Source organism: Entelurus aequoreus, linkage group LG21, assembly GCF_033978785.1.
Source record: "Entelurus aequoreus isolate RoL-2023_Sb linkage group LG21, RoL_Eaeq_v1.1, whole genome shotgun sequence".
NCBI lineage: Eukaryota > Metazoa > Chordata > Actinopteri > Syngnathiformes > Syngnathidae > Entelurus > Entelurus aequoreus.
In genome coordinates, this window is record NC_084751.1 from 30,878,255 (window position 1) to 30,895,855 (window position 17,601).

Consider the following 17,601-nt stretch of genomic DNA (forward strand, 5'->3'; position numbering starts at 1 on the left):
ATGCAATTGTTGATGACTGAAGTGCTGATATCACCCCCCTCCACATCTCACCCCCCGGATTGTAAATAATGTAAATAATGTACATAATTCAATGTATATAGTCTGATGATTAACTTGTGTGATGACAGTATTATGCTGATAGTATATATTTGTACCATTAATTGATTTACTTGGACCCCGACTTAAACAAGTTGAAAAACGTATTGGGGTGTTACCTTTTAGTGGTCAATTGTACGGAATATGTGCTGTACTGTGTAAACTGTCCTGTTTCATATAATGTATTCTCTTTAGAGATGTCCGATAATATCGGACTGCCGATATTATTGGCCGATAAATGCTTTAAAATGTAGTATCGGAAATGATCGGTATTGGTTTCAAAAAGTAAAATTAATTAGTTTTTAAAACGCCGCTGTACGGAGTGGTACACGGACGCAGGGAGAAGTACAAAACGCCAATAAACCTTAAAGGCACTGCCTTTGCGTGCCGGCCCAATCACATAATATCTACGGCTTTTCACACACACAAGTGAATGCAAGGCATATTTGGTCAACAGCCATTCAGGTCACACTGAGGGTGGCCGTATAAACTACTTTAACACTGTTACAAATATGCGCCACACTGTGAACCCACACCAAACAAGAATGACAAACACATTTCGGGAGAACATCCGCACCGTAACACAACATAAACACAACAGAACAAATACCCAGAACCCCTTGCAGCACTAACTCTTCTGGGACGCTACAATATACACCCCCCGCTCCCCTCCGTCCCCGCCCATCTCAACCTCCTCATGCTCTCTCAGAGAGAGCATGTCCCAAATTCCAAGCTGCTGTTTTGAGGCTAGTTTTTTTTAAAAAAGCACTTTGTGACTTCAATAATAAATATGGCAGTGCCATGTTGGCATTTTTTTCCATAACTTGAGTTGATTTATTTTGGAAAACCTTGTTACATTGTTTAATGCATCCAGCAGGGCATCACAACAAAATTAGGCATAATAATGTGTTAATTCCACGACTGTATATATCGGTATCGGTTGATATCGGAATCGGTAATTAAGAGTTGGACAATATCGGAATATCGGCAAAAAACCCATTATCAGACATCTGTAATTCTCTTCCTTCGCAATCTACTAATAAAAGTTTCAATCAATCAATCAATCAATCAATCAATCAATCAATCAATCAATCAATCAATCACAGTCCACACTATGGTGAGTTCATGAAGCGCCGAAATTAGTAGGACAAAACAATGTTCACCAAATACTCTTATTAAACAGTGGGCTTTATAACAATTGGGAAGGTTCGTGTCATGTTTGTCCTCAAACAAAAAACATACTAAAATCTTTTTCCATTTTCAATCCTTTTTTAGGGCGAGAGAGCCGCGGGTTGCTGACCGCCCCGCACTAGCCTAATGAAAACAAAATTGCAGTACATTTATGTTGGATTTATACATTTTATTTCCCAGGAACGCAAATGGTCCATTAGTGTTTTATTTTAAAGGAGAATTGTATATATTTCCCCCCTCATGAAACAGAAATAACTACCTGGTTGTATTTGTGGCACTTGCTGTCATTCCCAGCGATGTGAGGCGAGGAAGAGGGACAAGCGGAAGGGACAAGTCGTAGTAGAAGTGGGAGGAGTCTGTTTGTTGACATCAGACCCGAAAACCAATACATCAGATTGAACGACGACTGGGTGATAATAACTCCATTTATCGCTGTTATCAAGACGTAACACCTTGGCGAAAGCTAAGGTAGAGCACTCCACGATGGCTCGTCTGCGTACACAGCACTGACTTGACTGTTAGCGGTGTTTCCACGCTGGTTTGTACGTAGCGTGTTAGCCACATCGGCTAAGTTTGCTAACATTGCAGGGAAAGTCATCGCTAGCCCGACAGCTAACATAACCTGCAACACACCGCTGATGTGCCCTACCGGCTACTGGAAGCATAACTTACACAAACAAGTTCTACTCACAGGTATTGTGGGCTAATTGTGAACCAAGTAGGTACGCATTTGCTGCTACGTACTATCTGGTTATTTAGTGTTGGTGTTATTTGATTAAATTGCTGTAGTGTATCGCTAAGTGGCTTGCTTGTCACAGGACTCCTCGCTATATTGCTAACAACTTATTTTTTCTTCATGCGTTGTTTATTTAGGCTCGACGCTAGAAAATGGATGGATGGATGGAAGCAGCAGAACTATTTTGTTTGCACAATGTTACGCAAATATGTTTTGTTGTTTGTACAAGTTGTCAAGTAGCCAACAGCCAGCGAGTGTGCTAATATGGTTTTTTGTAGTGTTTGCAATTGGATGCGCTTTTGGGATTTCGTCAAATGACTTGTCTCTTGAGGTTTGATTGTGATTATTTCTATGTTTTTATGTGCAATATACACTATATTGCCAAACGTATTTGGCCACCTGCCTTGACTCACATATGAACTTGAAGTGCCATCCCATTCCTAACCCATAGGGTTCAATATGATGTCAGGCCCACCTTTTGCAGCTATTACAGCGTCAACTCTTCTGGGAAGGCTGTCCACAAGGTTGCGGAGTGTGTTTATAGGAATTTTCCACCATTCTTCCAAAAGCGCATTGGTGAGGTCACACACTGATGTTGGTCTCAGTCTCCGTTCTAATTAATCTCAAAGGTGTTCTATCGAGTTCAGGTCAGGACTCTGTGCAGGCCAGTCAAGTTCATCCACACCAGACTCTGTCATCCATGTCTTTATGGACCTTGCTTTGTGCACTAGTGCACAGTCATGTTGGAAGAGGAAGGGGCCCTCTCCAAACTGTTCCCACAAGGTTGGGAGCATGGAATTGTCCAAAATGTTTTGGTATCCTGGAGCGTCCAAATGTCCTTTCAAATGACTTGTCTCTTGAGGTTTGATTGTGATTATTTCTATGTTTTTATGTGCAATATACACTATATTGCCAAACGTATTTGGCCACATGCCTTGACTCACATATGAACTTGAAGTGCCATCCCATTCCTAACCCATAGGGTTCAATATGATGTCGGTCCACCTTTTGCAGCTATTACAGCGTCAACTCTTCTGGGAAGGCTGTCCACAAGGTTGCGGAGTGTGTTTATAGGAATTTTCCACCATTCTTCCAAAAGCGCATTGGTGAGGTCACACACTGATGTTGGTCTCAGTCTCCATTCTAACTAATCTCAAAGGTGTTCTATCGAGTTCAGGTCAGGGCTCTGTGCAGGCCAGTCAAGTTCATCCACACCAGACTCTGTCATCCATGTCTTTATGGACCTTGCTTTGTGCACTAGTGCACAGTCATGTTGGAAGAGGAAGGGGCCCTCTCCAAACTGTTCCCACAAGGTTGGGAGCATGGAATTGTCCAAAATGTTTTGGTATCCTGGAGCGTCCAAAGGTCCTTTCAAATGACTTGTCTCTTGAGGTTTGATTGTGATTATTTCTATGTTTTTATGTGCAATATACACTATATTGCCAAACGTATTTGGCCACCTGCCTTGACTCACATATGAACTTGAAGTGCCATCCCATTCCTAACCCATAGGGTTCAATATGATGTCAGGCCCACCTTTTGCAGCTATTACAGCGTCAACTCTTCTGGGAAGGCTGTCCACAAGGTTGCGGAGTGTGTTTATAGGAATTTTCCACCATTCTTCCAAAAGCGCATTGGTGAGGTCACACACTGATGTTGGTCTCAGTCTCCGTTCTAATTAATCTCAAAGGTGTTCTATCGAGTTCAGGTCAGGACTCTGTGCAGGCCAGTCAAGTTCATCCACACCAGACTCTGTCATCCATGTCTTTATGGACCTTGCTTTGTGCACTAGTGCACAGTCATGTTGGAAGAGGAAGGGGCCCTCTCCAAACTGTTCCCACAAGGTTGGGAGCATGGAATTGTCCAAAATGTTTTGGTATCCTGGAGCGTCCAAATGTCCTTTCAAATGACTTGTCTCTTGAGGTTTGATTGTGATTATTTCTATGTTTTTATGTGCAATATACACTATATTGCCAAACGTATTTGGCCACATGCCTTGACTCACATATGAACTTGAAGTGCCATCCCATTCCTAACCCATAGGGTTCAATATGATGTCGGTCCACCTTTTGCAGCTATTACAGCGTCAACTCTTCTGGGAAGGCTGTCCACAAGGTTGCGGAGTGTGTTTATAGGAATTTTCCACCATTCTTCCAAAAGCGCATTGGTGAGGTCACACACTGATGTTGGTCTCAGTCTCCATTCTAATTAATCTCAAAGGTGTTCTATCGAGTTCAGGTCAGGGCTCTGTGCAGGCCAGTCAAGTTCATCCACACCAGACTCTGTCATCCATGTCTTTATGGACCTTGCTTTGTGCACTAGTGCACAGTCATGTTGGAAGAGGAAGGGGCCCTCTCCAAACTGTTCCCACAAGGTTGGGAGCATGGAATTGTCCAAAATGTTTTGGTATCCTGGAGCGTCCAAAGGTCCTTTCAAATGACTTGTCTCTTGAGGTTTGATTGTGATTATTTCTATGTTTTTATGTGCAATATACACTATATTGCCAAACGTATTTGGCCACCTGCCTTGACTCACATATGAACTTGAAGTGCCATCCCATTCCTAACCCATAGGGTTCAATATGATGTCAGGCCCACCTTTTGCAGCTATTACAGCGTCAACTCTTCTGGGAAGGCTGTCCACAAGGTTGCGGAGTGTGTTTATAGGAATTTTCCACCATTCTTCCAAAAGCGCATTGGTGAGGTCACACACTGATGTTGGTCTCAGTCTCCGTTCTAATTAATCTCAAAGGTGTTCTATCGAGTTCAGGTCAGGACTCTGTGCAGGCCAGTCAAGTTCATCCACACCAGACTCTGTCATCCATGTCTTTATGGACCTTGCTTTGTGCACTAGTGCACAGTCATGTTGGAAGAGGAAGGGGCCCTCTCCAAACTGTTCCCACAAGGTTGGGAGCATGGAATTGTCCAAAATGTTTTGGTATCCTGGAGCGTCCAAATGTCCTTTCAAATGACTTGTCTCTTGAGGTTTGATTGTGATTATTTCTATGTTTTTATGTGCAATATACACTATATTGCCAAACGTATTTGGCCACATGCCTTGACTCACATATGAACTTGAAGTGCCATCCCATTCCTAACCCATAGGGTTCAATATGATGTCGGTCCACCTTTTGCAGCTATTACAGCGTCAACTCTTCTGGGAAGGCTGTCCACAAGGTTGCGGAGTGTGTTTATAGGAATTTTCCACCATTCTTCCAAAAGCGCATTGGTGAGGTCACACACTGATGTTGGTCTCAGTCTCCATTCTAATTAATCTCAAAGGTGTTCTATCGAGTTCAGGTCAGGGCTCTGTGCAGGCCAGTCAAGTTCATCCACACCAGACTCTGTCATCCATGTCTTTATGGACCTTGCTTTGTGCACTAGTGCACAGTCATGTTGGAAGAGGAAGGGGCCCTCTCCAAACTGTTCCCACAAGGTTGGGAGCATGGAATTGTCCAAAATGTTTTGGTATCCTGGAGCGTCCAAAGGTCCTTTCAAATGACTTGTCTCTTGAGGTTTGATTGTGATTATTTCTATGTTTTTATGTGCAATATACACTATATTGCCAAACGTATTTGGCCACCTGCCTTGACTCACATATGAACTTGAAGTGCCATCCCATTCCTAACCCATAGGGTTCAATATGATGTCAGGCCCACCTTTTGCAGCTATTACAGCGTCAACTCTTCTGGGAAGGCTGTCCACAAGGTTGCGGAGTGTGTTTATAGGAATTTTCCACCATTCTTCCAAAAGCGCATTGGTGAGGTCACACACTGATGTTGGTCTCAGTCTCCATTCTAATTAATCTCAAAGGTGTTCTATCGAGTTCAGGTCAGGACTCTGTGCAGGCCAGTCAAGTTCATCCACACCAGACTCTGTCATCCATGTCTTTATGGACCTTGCTTTGTGCACTAGTGCACAGTCATGTTGGAAGAGGAAGGGGCCCTCTCCAAACTGTTCCCACAAGGTTGGGAGCATGGAATTGTCCAAAATGTTTTGGTATCCTGGAGCGTCCAAAGGGCCTTTCACTGGAACTAAGGGGCCAAGCCCAACTCCTGAAAAACAACTCCACACCATAATTCCTTCTCCACCAAATTTCACACTCGGCACAGTGCAGTCCGAAATGCTCTAGAGTCCAGTAGCGATGTGCTTTACACCACTGCATCCGATGCTTTGCATTGGACTTGGTGATGTATGGCTTAGATGCAGCTGCTCGGCCATGGAAACCCATTCCATGAAGCTCTCTGCGTACTGTACTTGGGCTAATAGGAAGGTCACATGAAGTTTGGAGCTCTGTAGCAACTGACTGTGCAGAAAGTCTTTGCACTATGCGCTTCAGCATCTGCTGACCCCTCTCTGTCAGTTTACGTGGCCTATCTCTTCGTGGCTGAGTTGCTGTTGTTCCCAAACTCTTCCATTTTCTTATAATAAAGCTGACAGTTGACTTTGGAATATTTAGGAGCAAGGACATTTCACGACTGGATTTGTTGCACAGGTGGCATCCTATGACAGTTCCACACTGGAAATCACTGAGCTCCTGAGTGCGGCCCATTCTTTCACAAATGTTTGTAGAAACCGTCTCCATGCCTAAGTGATTGATTTTATACACCTGTGGCCGGGCCAAGTGATTAGGACACCTGATTCTGATCATTTGGATGGGTGGCCAAATACTTTCGGCAATATAGTGTATAATGCATAATAATATAGGACTTGTCACCTGAATTTGTGTTTGCAATGTCAAGTGTCCCAGTAAAGCAGCCTTGTGTTTAAATATACATTTATTGACTCATGTTGATATGTCAAAAATGTTTGGGAGTAGTAAAGACTTTAAGTCAGGGTTCCCCAAACTTTTTGACTCAGGGGCCTCATTGGGTTAAAAAAATTTGGCCGGGGGCCAGGCTGTATATATATATATGTATATATATATACATTTGTCTTTATAATCCGTTTTGTCATTTAACATAAATTAACATTGATGATCATCAACATTTAACATTGTCATGTTATGGATGGGAAAATTAATTTTTAGACAATATGATTTGCCTGAGCGGCTAGGAGAGACCAAGAGTAACAAGCGGTAGAAAATGGATTAGAAAGAAAGATAAAAAAAAATAATAAATTAACTTGGGACTTTCTGTGGGCCGGATTTTGGATGCTGGGGGGCCGGATCCGGCCCGCGGGCCGTAGTTTGGGGACCCCTGCTTTAAGTCATACAATCTTAAAATACATGCAGTGAGTTAAAAAAAAAAAGTTTGCTCACTGTTCAACTTCTATTCTTCAGGTTCCCTGCGCTGCCAAGTGTTGGATCTGAGCTACCGAAGAGGCAAACATGGCAGCCAAAGCAGGAGACAACCCAGACAGCCTCATGACTTTGGCAACCGTATTCTGCTTGAGGAACCTGAAAAAGACAATGTGCTATCAGGGTTTGAGGAATAAGCTTTGCCTGCGCTCGGACATCTTTCTTCCGAGTGAAATCTGTGACAAATTGGTTAACGTGTATGTAATTAGTTTAATCAACATTTTCCACTCAAGGGTTATTATAGCAGATCTGATTCTTCTATTGATGCTCTGTGCTTGGTTTGTTTCCACAGATACATGGACCTGGTCCACACAGACAGTAACTTCGAACCAAAGGAGAGCTTCTTCCAACTTTTTGCAGACCCACGGAGCACCAGACTGACCAGGATACAGCTGAAGGAAGATATTGTCTGTGACAGAGACTTGGAAGCCATTAGAAAACAGGTAGAGGGCTTTTTAAGCAAATTAAGATCTGTTTTCATAATGAATTATATGGGTAATCAAGCAGTATTTACAAGCACAGTAACTCACAGTGTCAAAGGATTTATTCCATCCTGCCACATATTGTGTCCAGAGATTAACATAAATGTGGCCAGAGGTAACATACCCTCACTATATTCTAGGCATGAATGTCATATTTTTGACATTCTTTTTGAAGCGTGGAATGATTATACTGTACAAATATGTCCCCTGCGGTCTTTCAAAAGGCAGTTTTGTTCCACTGCAATTTTGACTGTCTTAAAACAATATTACGCTAGGGCTGCCCAATTATGGCCAAAGTTATAATCACCATTATTTTATCACTATTAGGGCTGGGCGATATGGACGAAAAAGTATATCTCGATATAGTTTTTCTTAAACTCCATCCATCCTTCCATCTTCTTCCGCTTATCTGAGGTCGGGTCGCGGGGGCAGCAGCCTAAGCGGGGAAGCCCAGACTTCCCTCTCCCCAGCCACTTCGTCCAGCTCTTCCCGGGGGATCCCGAGGCGTTCCCAGGCCAGCTTGGAGACATAGTCTTCCCAACGTGTCCTGGGCCTTCCCCGTGGCCTCCTACCGGTCGGATGTGCCCTCAACACCTCCCTGGGGAGGCGTTCGGGTGGCATTCTGACCAGATGCCCGAACCACCTCATCTGGCTCCTCTCGATGTGGAGGAGCAGCGGCTTAACTTTGAGCTCACCCCGGATGACAGAGCTTCTCACCCTATCTCTAAGGGAGAGCCCCGCCACTCGGCGGGGGAAACTCATTTCGGCCGCTTATACCCGTGATCTTGTCCTTTCAGTCATAACCCAAAGCTCATGACCATAGGTGAGGATGGGAACGTAGATCGACCGGTAAATTGAGAGCTTTGCCTTCCGGCTCAGCTCCTTCTTCACCACAACGGATCGATACAGCGTCCGCATTACTGAAGACTCTGCACCGATCCGCCTGTCGATCTCACGATCCACTCTTCCCTCACTCGTGAACAAGACTCTGAGGTACTTGAACTGCTCCACTTGGGGCAAGATCTCCTCCCCAACCCGGAGATGGCACTCCACCCTTTTCCGGGCGAGAACCATGGACTCGGACTTGGACGTGCTGATTCTCATTCCAGTCGCTTCACACTCAATCCAGTGAGAGCTGAAGATCCTGGTCAGATGAAGCCATGAGGACCACATCATCTGCAAAAAGCAGAGACCTAATCCTGCAGCCACCAAACCGGATCCCCTCAACGCCCTGACTGCGCCTAGAAATTCTGTCCATAAAAGTTATGAACAGAATCAGTGACAAAGGGCAGCCCTGGCGGAGTCCAACCCTCACTGGAAACGTGTCCGACTTACTGCCGGCAATGCAGACCAAGCTCTGACACTGATCGTACAGGGAGCGGACCGCCACAATCAGACAGTCCGATACCCCATACTCTCTGAGCACTCCCCACGGTACTTCTCGAGGAACACGGTCGAATGCCTTCTCCAAGTCCACAAAGCACATGTAGACTGGTTGGGCAAACTCCCATGCACCCTCAAGGACCCTGCCGAAGGTATAGAGCTGGTCCACAGTTCCATGACCAGTACGAAAACCGCACTGTTCCTCCTGAATCTGAGGTTCGACTATCCGGCGTAGCCTCCTCTCCAGTACACCTGAATAGACCTTACCGGGAAGGCTGAGGAGTGTGATCCCACGATAGTTGGAACACACCCTCCGGTTCCCCTTCTTAAAGAGAGGAACCACCACCCCGGTCTGCCAATCCAGAGGTACTGCCCCCGATGTCCACGGGATGTTGCAGAGTCTTGTCAACCAAGACAGCCCCACAGCATCCAGAGCCTTGAGGAACTCCGGGCGGATCTCATCCACCCCCGGGGCCTTGCCAGCGAGGAGTTTTTTAACTACCTCGGCAACAGAAATAGGAGAGCCCACCACAGATTGCCCAGGAACTGCTTCCTCAAAGGAAGACGTGTTGGTGGGATTAAGGAGGTCTTCGAAGTATTCCCTCCACCGATCCACATCATCTGCAGTCGAGGTCAGCAGAACACCATCCTCACCATACACGGTGTTGACCGTGCACTCATTCCCCTTCCTGGGGTGGCGTATGGTAGTCCAGAATCGCTTCGAAGCCGTCCCGAAGTCGTTTTCCATGGCTTCCCCGAACTCCGCCCATGTCTGAGTTTTTGCCTTCGCGACCGCAGAAGCCGCACACCACTTGGCCTGTCGGTACCCGTCCGCTGCCTCCGGAGTCCTATGAGCCAAAAGAGCCCGATAGGACTCTTTCTTCAGCTTGACGGCATCCCTCACCGCTGGTGTCCACCAGCGGGTTCTAGGATTACCGCCACGACAGTCACCAACTACCTTGCGGCCACAGCTCCAATCAGCCGCCTCGACAATAGAGGTGCGGAACATGGTCCACTCGGACTCAATATCCAGCACCTCCCTCGTGACATGTGGCAGCCAAAATTGTGATTGTGATTAAAATTTGATTGATTGTGCAGCCGTACTTTATACAATATTGAATAGACAAGTCAGTCTCAAGGCAGTCCCTCCAGGATTTTGCGATGTTGTCAGCAAACCAAATTAACGTAAATTCAACCAGTCCCTGCAAATTATGTGCAGCCTTGCAGCTTTGTCCAATGCCCGCAACTCCTCGCACATTTTGCCCAACAAATTTGTCAAACACGCACGTCATGTCTTATCCAACTTACGTTTGTTTTTTGTGTAGGCGAAGCAGAAACAGTAACGTGTAACAGTATATCAACTCTTTATTGCTCAAACAACACAATTGTCATCCTCCCCCATAGTTTAAAGCAATGGTTCCCGCCTAAAACGCGGAGCCCTTGCGTAGTGTAGTATTGAAATATTTGGCAACACACTGGTGTGTTCACTTCCTAGTTTATATGTACAGTATATATATATTAATTTATTATTTATTTATCCAAGGTAAGACAATTAAAACACATTTATATTTGCATTGCTGAACTAGCGGACAGTAAGGAAGTCTTTGGTGGTGTTTATTTCTATAATTCTAAGTAATTATTACTATTATTGGTTTTATTAAACTAAAACAGTACAGTATTTTGACTATGAGCTCTAAGTATCTCCTTTAACTGCCATCTAGTGTCTACTTGGAGTCTGCGGTATAAAATGAGTAAAACATCAATACAGTATTTGTTTTCCATTTTTTGTTGACATCCTGTGCTTTTTGAAGTTAAAGTTACAATAAACATTTACAACATTGCTAACAAATTCATAAGATTTCAGGTTGATTAAGTGTTTGTGATAAAAATAAGCCTTAAAACATCTTTTGCAGAAACTTACTGAAAAATTTCCGCATTTTAGGCTGCAAAATCATAAAAAACTCCAGTTAAATCCTGGAACGATTGCTCAAGCCCTGAAGCTTGTCTTAAGACAGCCCACAAGGTCATCAAGTGGGTCTTTTGGGCTGCCGTTTCTTGCTCATGTGTGTTTGGCCCGCCCCCTTGCCCCTCCATCTGGTTGGAAATAGCTCTTGGATTTGCACACCGCGGTTTAGCTGGTTGGCTAGCATGCAGGAATTGTGTTAATCTTCGTCTTATTTACAGTAACATTTCATTTTGCGTCTACATGCGTGCATGCATGGATGTGATTGGTAATTAGAGGCAGCCAGTTAGCAGGAATGACCTTTGGCAGCTGGCCCGATCAAAAATGCGTCGATCATGGACGGTTGTTTATTTTTTGCTCTGCTTTTGCTTTGATAACCACGATAACTCTCCCAGGCTAGCCCAGGTGCCTCATGTATTAATACTCGCATGGATTTCTTACTAAAATATTGTTTACGCTAATATCCAGTAAACGTTGTACGCACAAAAAAATTCAGACATATTTAAAGTGTGTGCATACTTTAATCCAAGCACATTTCTTTTGCACAGCCCAATCAACTAGGAATTGAGCACACATGTTGGAGTGGCTGGCCACTCCCTGTGCCTTGATCATTGTGGGGACAAGCCACTGTGTACACAACTCAAAACCAGTGAAGTTGGTATGTTGTGTAAATCGTAAATAAAAACAGAGTACAATGATTTGCAAATCCTTTTCAACCTATATTCAGTTGAATAAACTGCAACAACAAGATACTTAACGGTCGAACTCGTAAACTTTGCTATTTTTTGCAAATATTAGCTCATTTGGAATTTTGATGCCTGCAACATGTTTAAAAAAAGCTGGCACAAGTGGCAAAAAGACTGAAAAAGTTGATGAATGCTCATCAAACACTTATTTGGAACATCCCACAGGTGAACAAGCTAACTAGGAACAGGTGGGTGCCATGATTAGGTATAAAAGCAGCTTCCATGAAATGCTCAGTCATTCACAAACAAGGATGGGGCGAGGGTCACCGCTTTGTGAACAAATGCATGAGCCAATTGTCCAACAGTTAAAGAACAACATTTCTCAACGAGCTATTGCAAGGAATTTAGGGATTTCATCATCTACGGTCCGTAATATCATCAAAAGGTTTGGAGAATCTGGAGAAATCACTGTACATAAGCGGCAAGGCTAATAAACAACATTGAATGCCCGTGACCTTCGATCCCTCAGGCGGTACTGCATCGAAAACTGACATCAGTGTGTAAAGGATATCACCACATGGGCTCAGGAACACTTCAGAAAACCACTGTCAGTAACTACAGTTCGTTGCTACATCTGTAAGTGCTAGTTAGAACTCTACTATGCAAAGCGAAAGCCATTCTTCAACAACACCCAGAAACGCCGCCGGCTTCGCTGGACCTGAGCTCATCTAAGATGGACTGATGCAAAGTGGAAAAGTGTTTTGTGGTCTGACGAGTCCACATTTCAAATTGTTTTTGGAAACTGTGGACGTGTATTAGTGCCCAAGACATGGGTAACTTACACATCTGTGAAGACACCTATAATGCTGAAAGGTACATACAGGTTTTGTAACAACATATGTTGCCATCCGAGCAACGTCTTTTTTTGCTTATTTCAGCAAGACAATGCCAAGCCACATTCTGCATGTGTTACAACAGCGTGGCTTCGTATTAAAAAAGTGGGGGTACTAGACTGACCTGCTTGTAGTCCAGACGTGTCTCCCATTGAAAATGTGTGGCGCATTATGAAGCGTAAAATACGACAACGGAGACCCCGGACTGTTGAACAAATTCAGCTGTACATCAAGCAAGAATGGGAAAGACTTCTACCTGAAAAGCTTCAAAAATTGGTCTCCTCAGTTCCCAAACGTTTACTGAGTGTTGTTAAAAGGAAAGGCCATGTAACACAGTGGTAAATATGCCCATGTGCCAACTTTTTTGCAATGTGTTGCTGCCATTAAATTCTAAGTTAATTATTATTTGCAAAAAAAAAAATCTAAATTTGCAAATCACTGTATTCTGTTTTTATTTACGATTTAGACAAAGGGCCAACTTCACTGGTTTTGGGTTTTGTACATCAATGAGAGGAGTTGGTACATTATCTGTGAAGTGGATTGTAGTGGGCCAATATGGACCAAACAGTCCAGGGATAAATTACACCCTGGACAAGTTGTCACCTCATCACAGGGCCAACACAGATAGACAAACAACCATTCACACTCACATTCACACACTAGGGCCAATTTAGTGGTGCTAATCATATTTGGGGGGAAAATAATTAATGTAAAACATGTATAACACAAGTTCCAGGTTACAAAAGGTCCGCTTGGCTACTGACCTATTATGTGAACGAGCACGAGTGCTGAGATGGCCTAAAAAAAAGGTATTTTAATAAATACCGGTAGATTCTTGAAAGTTTTAAATCGATTTATATTGGTAATAAATAAAAATCACCATTCAGATTTTTTTCCTGCACCCCTAATAGGACATCTTTTTCATCATAAACATTTTCAATAATAAAGATTGGCATGAGTATAAATGACATCCACCATCATTGTTTTGGCTTGACAACCTGATGAAATTGAGAATTTAATTTAGTTTCTTGGACACTCTTTTAGAGGTTGGATTTTATAAAAAGAAGTCGAAAGATTATTTGCTATCAGTACATTGGGCCTGGCAGAGGTCTGTGCTCTGTGTGCTTTTCTAGTTTATGAATCATATGTTTCGCTCTCTGTGTGCTTTTCTAGTTTATGAATCATATGTTTCCGTCAAGATATTTATTTATTTATCCTTTTTAGTTTTATTTACTTTATAGTTATCTGCTTCTTCCTTTAATGCACGAGTTATATTCTGATAGTTTTTACTCCTATTTCCCTATTGTGTATTCTTCTAAACATGTTTCCTTCTTTTATTTCTTTTGTCACTGCGTAAGATCTATCTGTTTCTACACAATTGCTATTTTCTCTACCTGTTAGGAAATGGTGACAATTAAACACTGGAAGTAAACACACTTTTTAATGTCGAAATGTTAACACATGAACAACTGTCAACATGGATTTTCTGCAATAGCCATACAAACGGGATAGGATTAAATAAATTATGGTTTTTCCTACTCTGTTTTTTGACATGTTGAATGGTGTAAACGTAATCATATCATGTTCCTTAATATGGTAATTTGCTATGTGTGTCCAAAAACCAAAAAAAAATAACCACCATCTGTGACCATGTATTTGAAGGTAAAATAATGCCAATGCCATTGTGTGTTTTTGCAGGACCTGATTGAGCTTCATCTTAGCTACTGCAACAGTTTGTCATCCCGCAGCCTAAAAACATTGACATGCTTCCGTGAGACGTTGGTCTCCCTTTGTCTTTTTGGCTGCAGTCTCATCTTCTACAGGAAGGGCGGTGCCCCACTTGCCTTCAATGAAGATACTGAGGATGAGGGGGAGAGCCCTGTTTCTAGGCAAGCAGTAGAGACTGACTTTAACTTCCAGGGGTTCAACCGCCTACGATTGCTCAACCTGGGTGGCCTACCAGATGAGGTGGATGCGGAAAACCTGCTTAAACCCTTGAAGTCACTCAGCTCACTAGATCTGTCTAATGTTCACTTACTGGGAACAGCTTTTCTAACTCAGTGGAAAGACAGACTAGCATCTCTTGTTCTCTACAATGTGGATCTTTCAGAGGAGTTGGTCAATACTGTGGAGGAACTTGTCAATCTCAGGTAAATGTTGGCATTTTACATTTTGAAAATATTATTTTAAACCGCAATGGGACATTCTCTTGTCACTTCGGTGTATAATTGTGTTGCATACATTACATCACATAAGCAGTCAATCGACTGCATGGAGAGACATCACATTTTCCTTGCCATAATGTTGCTTCCCTGAAATGTTTCGAGATTGGGACCTTTCTCAAAAGCACCTCTGCATTGCCAATAAAGCGGATTAACGTAGTGTCGGATTAACAACTATTGTCAGATTCCGGATTTTTAATCTGAATTGTCTTTACAAATTGACTAAATGTGTCCCCATTTTTGTGTTCGCTTACCTTTTTCATGGTTTACTGACCTTTTGTTCTTAATTATTTATTTATTTAGTTGTATTGTTTTTTTTAACTTTCACTACTTTATTACCTTACTAAAAATACAAATTAAAAACTGTCAATTGTTTTTTGATTATTTTTGATTTTATTTTATTTATTAGTCAGCCAACCATCGTCTTCATGTTAAGCCAAATTATAATAATATTGTACCAGTGTTTCCCAACAGTGTCTGTACAGCAGGACGGGGGTTTACTGTATCAGACTGTAGTGCAATCTCTCCTCTACAGTGACATTTGAAGTGCACATATAAACCTACACAGTGCGTTCTGTGTGTATGCGTGCACATACGTGCACATGCGTGAGTGCGTGAGTTGTTCAGGGGATTGTACTAACAAACATTTGAACACATGCCTCGCCTGTACAGTGCATTCAGAAAGTATTCACAACGCTTCACTTTTTTTTCCTTTTTGTAATTTTGCAGCCTTATTCCAAAATGGAATACATTTATTTTTGTCCTCAAAATTCTACACACAATATCCCATAATGAAAATGTGAAAACGTTTTTTAGGACTTTTTGCACATTTGTTAAATATAAAAAACTAAGATTTCTTAGTTTTAAATTTTTAAATACATTTGCAAACATTTCCTTTTTCACATTGTCATTATAGGGTATTGCGTCCCCAAAAGGGACAAGCGGTAGAAAATGGATGGATGGATGTGTGTAAGATTTGTAGGACCAAAATATATGTATTCCATTTTGGAATAAGGCTGTAACAAAATGTTGAAAAAGTGAAGCGCTTTGAATACTTTCCAGATGCACTGTATTTCAACAACTGCTCCAAAGTTGCATTTTACAAACTTTCACAATATAAAGCATTTGAAAGACTCTAAAATAAGCCACACAGTCAGAACTAAGAAGTGTCATTTAATTAATGCGGTTGCTCTTCCGCAAGCAATGCAAGAGCAGATGTGAAATGTAAACACACTGCCATGGAGAGACAGAAATTACATGCCTTTTTAATCCTTCATTTAAAATAAAAGCTGTATTTCATTTGCTGTGTTGATAGGCTATATTTTTAAATTTTTTCATTAGCTGTAATCATAATCATCCATATTATTAGAAAAATAACAAATATTTCACTCGTTAGGCAGTAAATCTACAGAATTTACCAGCTTCACTTTTTTGCATTATACAACTGAAAAATTAACTTTTCGAAGATATAAGTTACGATGTACTCACTCATACTTTGATCAACACATTTATGAATTGCTACAAATGTAGTGTAGCTGTCTGAATTTATAAAAAATCTTTGTATATTTTTTTTATTTTAGTGTTGTACAACATTGAGTTATTATTAACACACAGGCAATGCTTGACTGTGTTAATACTCGATAAAACTGAATCTTGATAACCAGATAGTTGTATAATTGACTGTACAAACCCACCAATTACTAACGACTATGCTTTCCTCAGGCATCTTGACATCTCACGTGAGAGCAGGAGGACCTCCAAGTTTAAGATGAGCAGGAAAATATTGACCGCTATCGTGCAGAGACTGGTCAATCTGATTTCACTGGACATCTCAGGTCACATAATGCTCGACAACTGCACCGTTCCGCATTGTGAAGAAGCTATGGGTCGGCCAAGGTGGGTAAACCGCATTAAGCAAAGGATACAATTGATCTATAAACGTTTTTGAGAACATTTTTCTTTTCTAGCAACGAACCATGCAAGAGCAGCATCTACCCTTTTAAAGAGCTGAAGAGGCCCTTGCAGTTTTTGGGTTTATACGACACTACCCTTTGTAATGTGACGCACATCCCTGCTTATAAGGTACTGTTGACAGGAGTTGAATGCATTGAAGTTACTCTGTTCGTGATCTCTTAGGGCTGATGTAGTATTACAGAATGTCCCCTGTTTATGCGTGCACACTACCTCACAATTTTGAGTATGCCCCTCACATTTCTGCAATTGTTATAATCAGGGCTGTCTTCCAATAGTCAAAGATTTGACGATTCAATTCGGAGAAGTCCGGTTTGATTAGCAACCTCGCAATTGAATCGTCGGACATTAAACTTTGTCCGCAGGTTAAGTACCTGCTGAGGTCCCCCGCACAGTAGGTGTGTTGGGAGGATGGATCGATTACATTCATGAGTAAAATATTCTTGTGTGCAGACAAATAGTTTTAGAGGGTAAGATATAATGCTCATCTGCCTCCAATTTCAGCTGTCACTGGAAAGCGATCGCTGCTTCTGGTTGCTGCTTCTAGTCGCTGCTTCCGGTTGCTGCTTTGTAGTGTGACATCACATGTCAAAAACAGCTGGCCGTTTTGGTCTCCCACATCTCTCTCTCTCTAAAAACTATTAGTCTGCACACAAGAATATTTTACCAATAGTATTGGA

The 17,601-nt window shown here is 42.4% G+C and overlaps 1 protein-coding gene across 5 annotated transcripts in view; it reads left to right on the forward strand.

Moving 5' to 3' along the window:
- Positions 1 to 1,565: 1,565 nt before the first annotated feature.
- zer1 (zyg-11 related, cell cycle regulator) overlaps positions 1,566 to 17,601 on the forward strand; it is a 35,499-nt gene continuing 19,463 nt past the window's right edge. The window contains exons 1-7 of one of the 5 annotated variants that reach the window (XM_062032014.1): positions 1,566 to 1,755; positions 1,876 to 1,980; positions 7,304 to 7,518; positions 7,614 to 7,764; positions 14,427 to 14,878; positions 16,673 to 16,846; positions 16,918 to 17,032. In XM_062032014.1, coding sequence (XP_061887998.1) covers positions 7,352 to 7,518; positions 7,614 to 7,764; positions 14,427 to 14,878; positions 16,673 to 16,846; positions 16,918 to 17,032 — 1,059 coding nt within the window. In that variant the 5' untranslated portion in view covers positions 1,566 to 1,755; positions 1,876 to 1,980; positions 7,304 to 7,351. Of the gene's footprint in view, positions 2,010 to 7,303; positions 7,519 to 7,613; positions 7,765 to 14,426; positions 14,879 to 16,672; positions 16,847 to 16,917; positions 17,033 to 17,601 lie in introns of all 5 variants that reach the window. The other 4 variants (XM_062032013.1, XM_062032012.1, XM_062032011.1 and 1 more) reach the window with 4 other exon arrangements.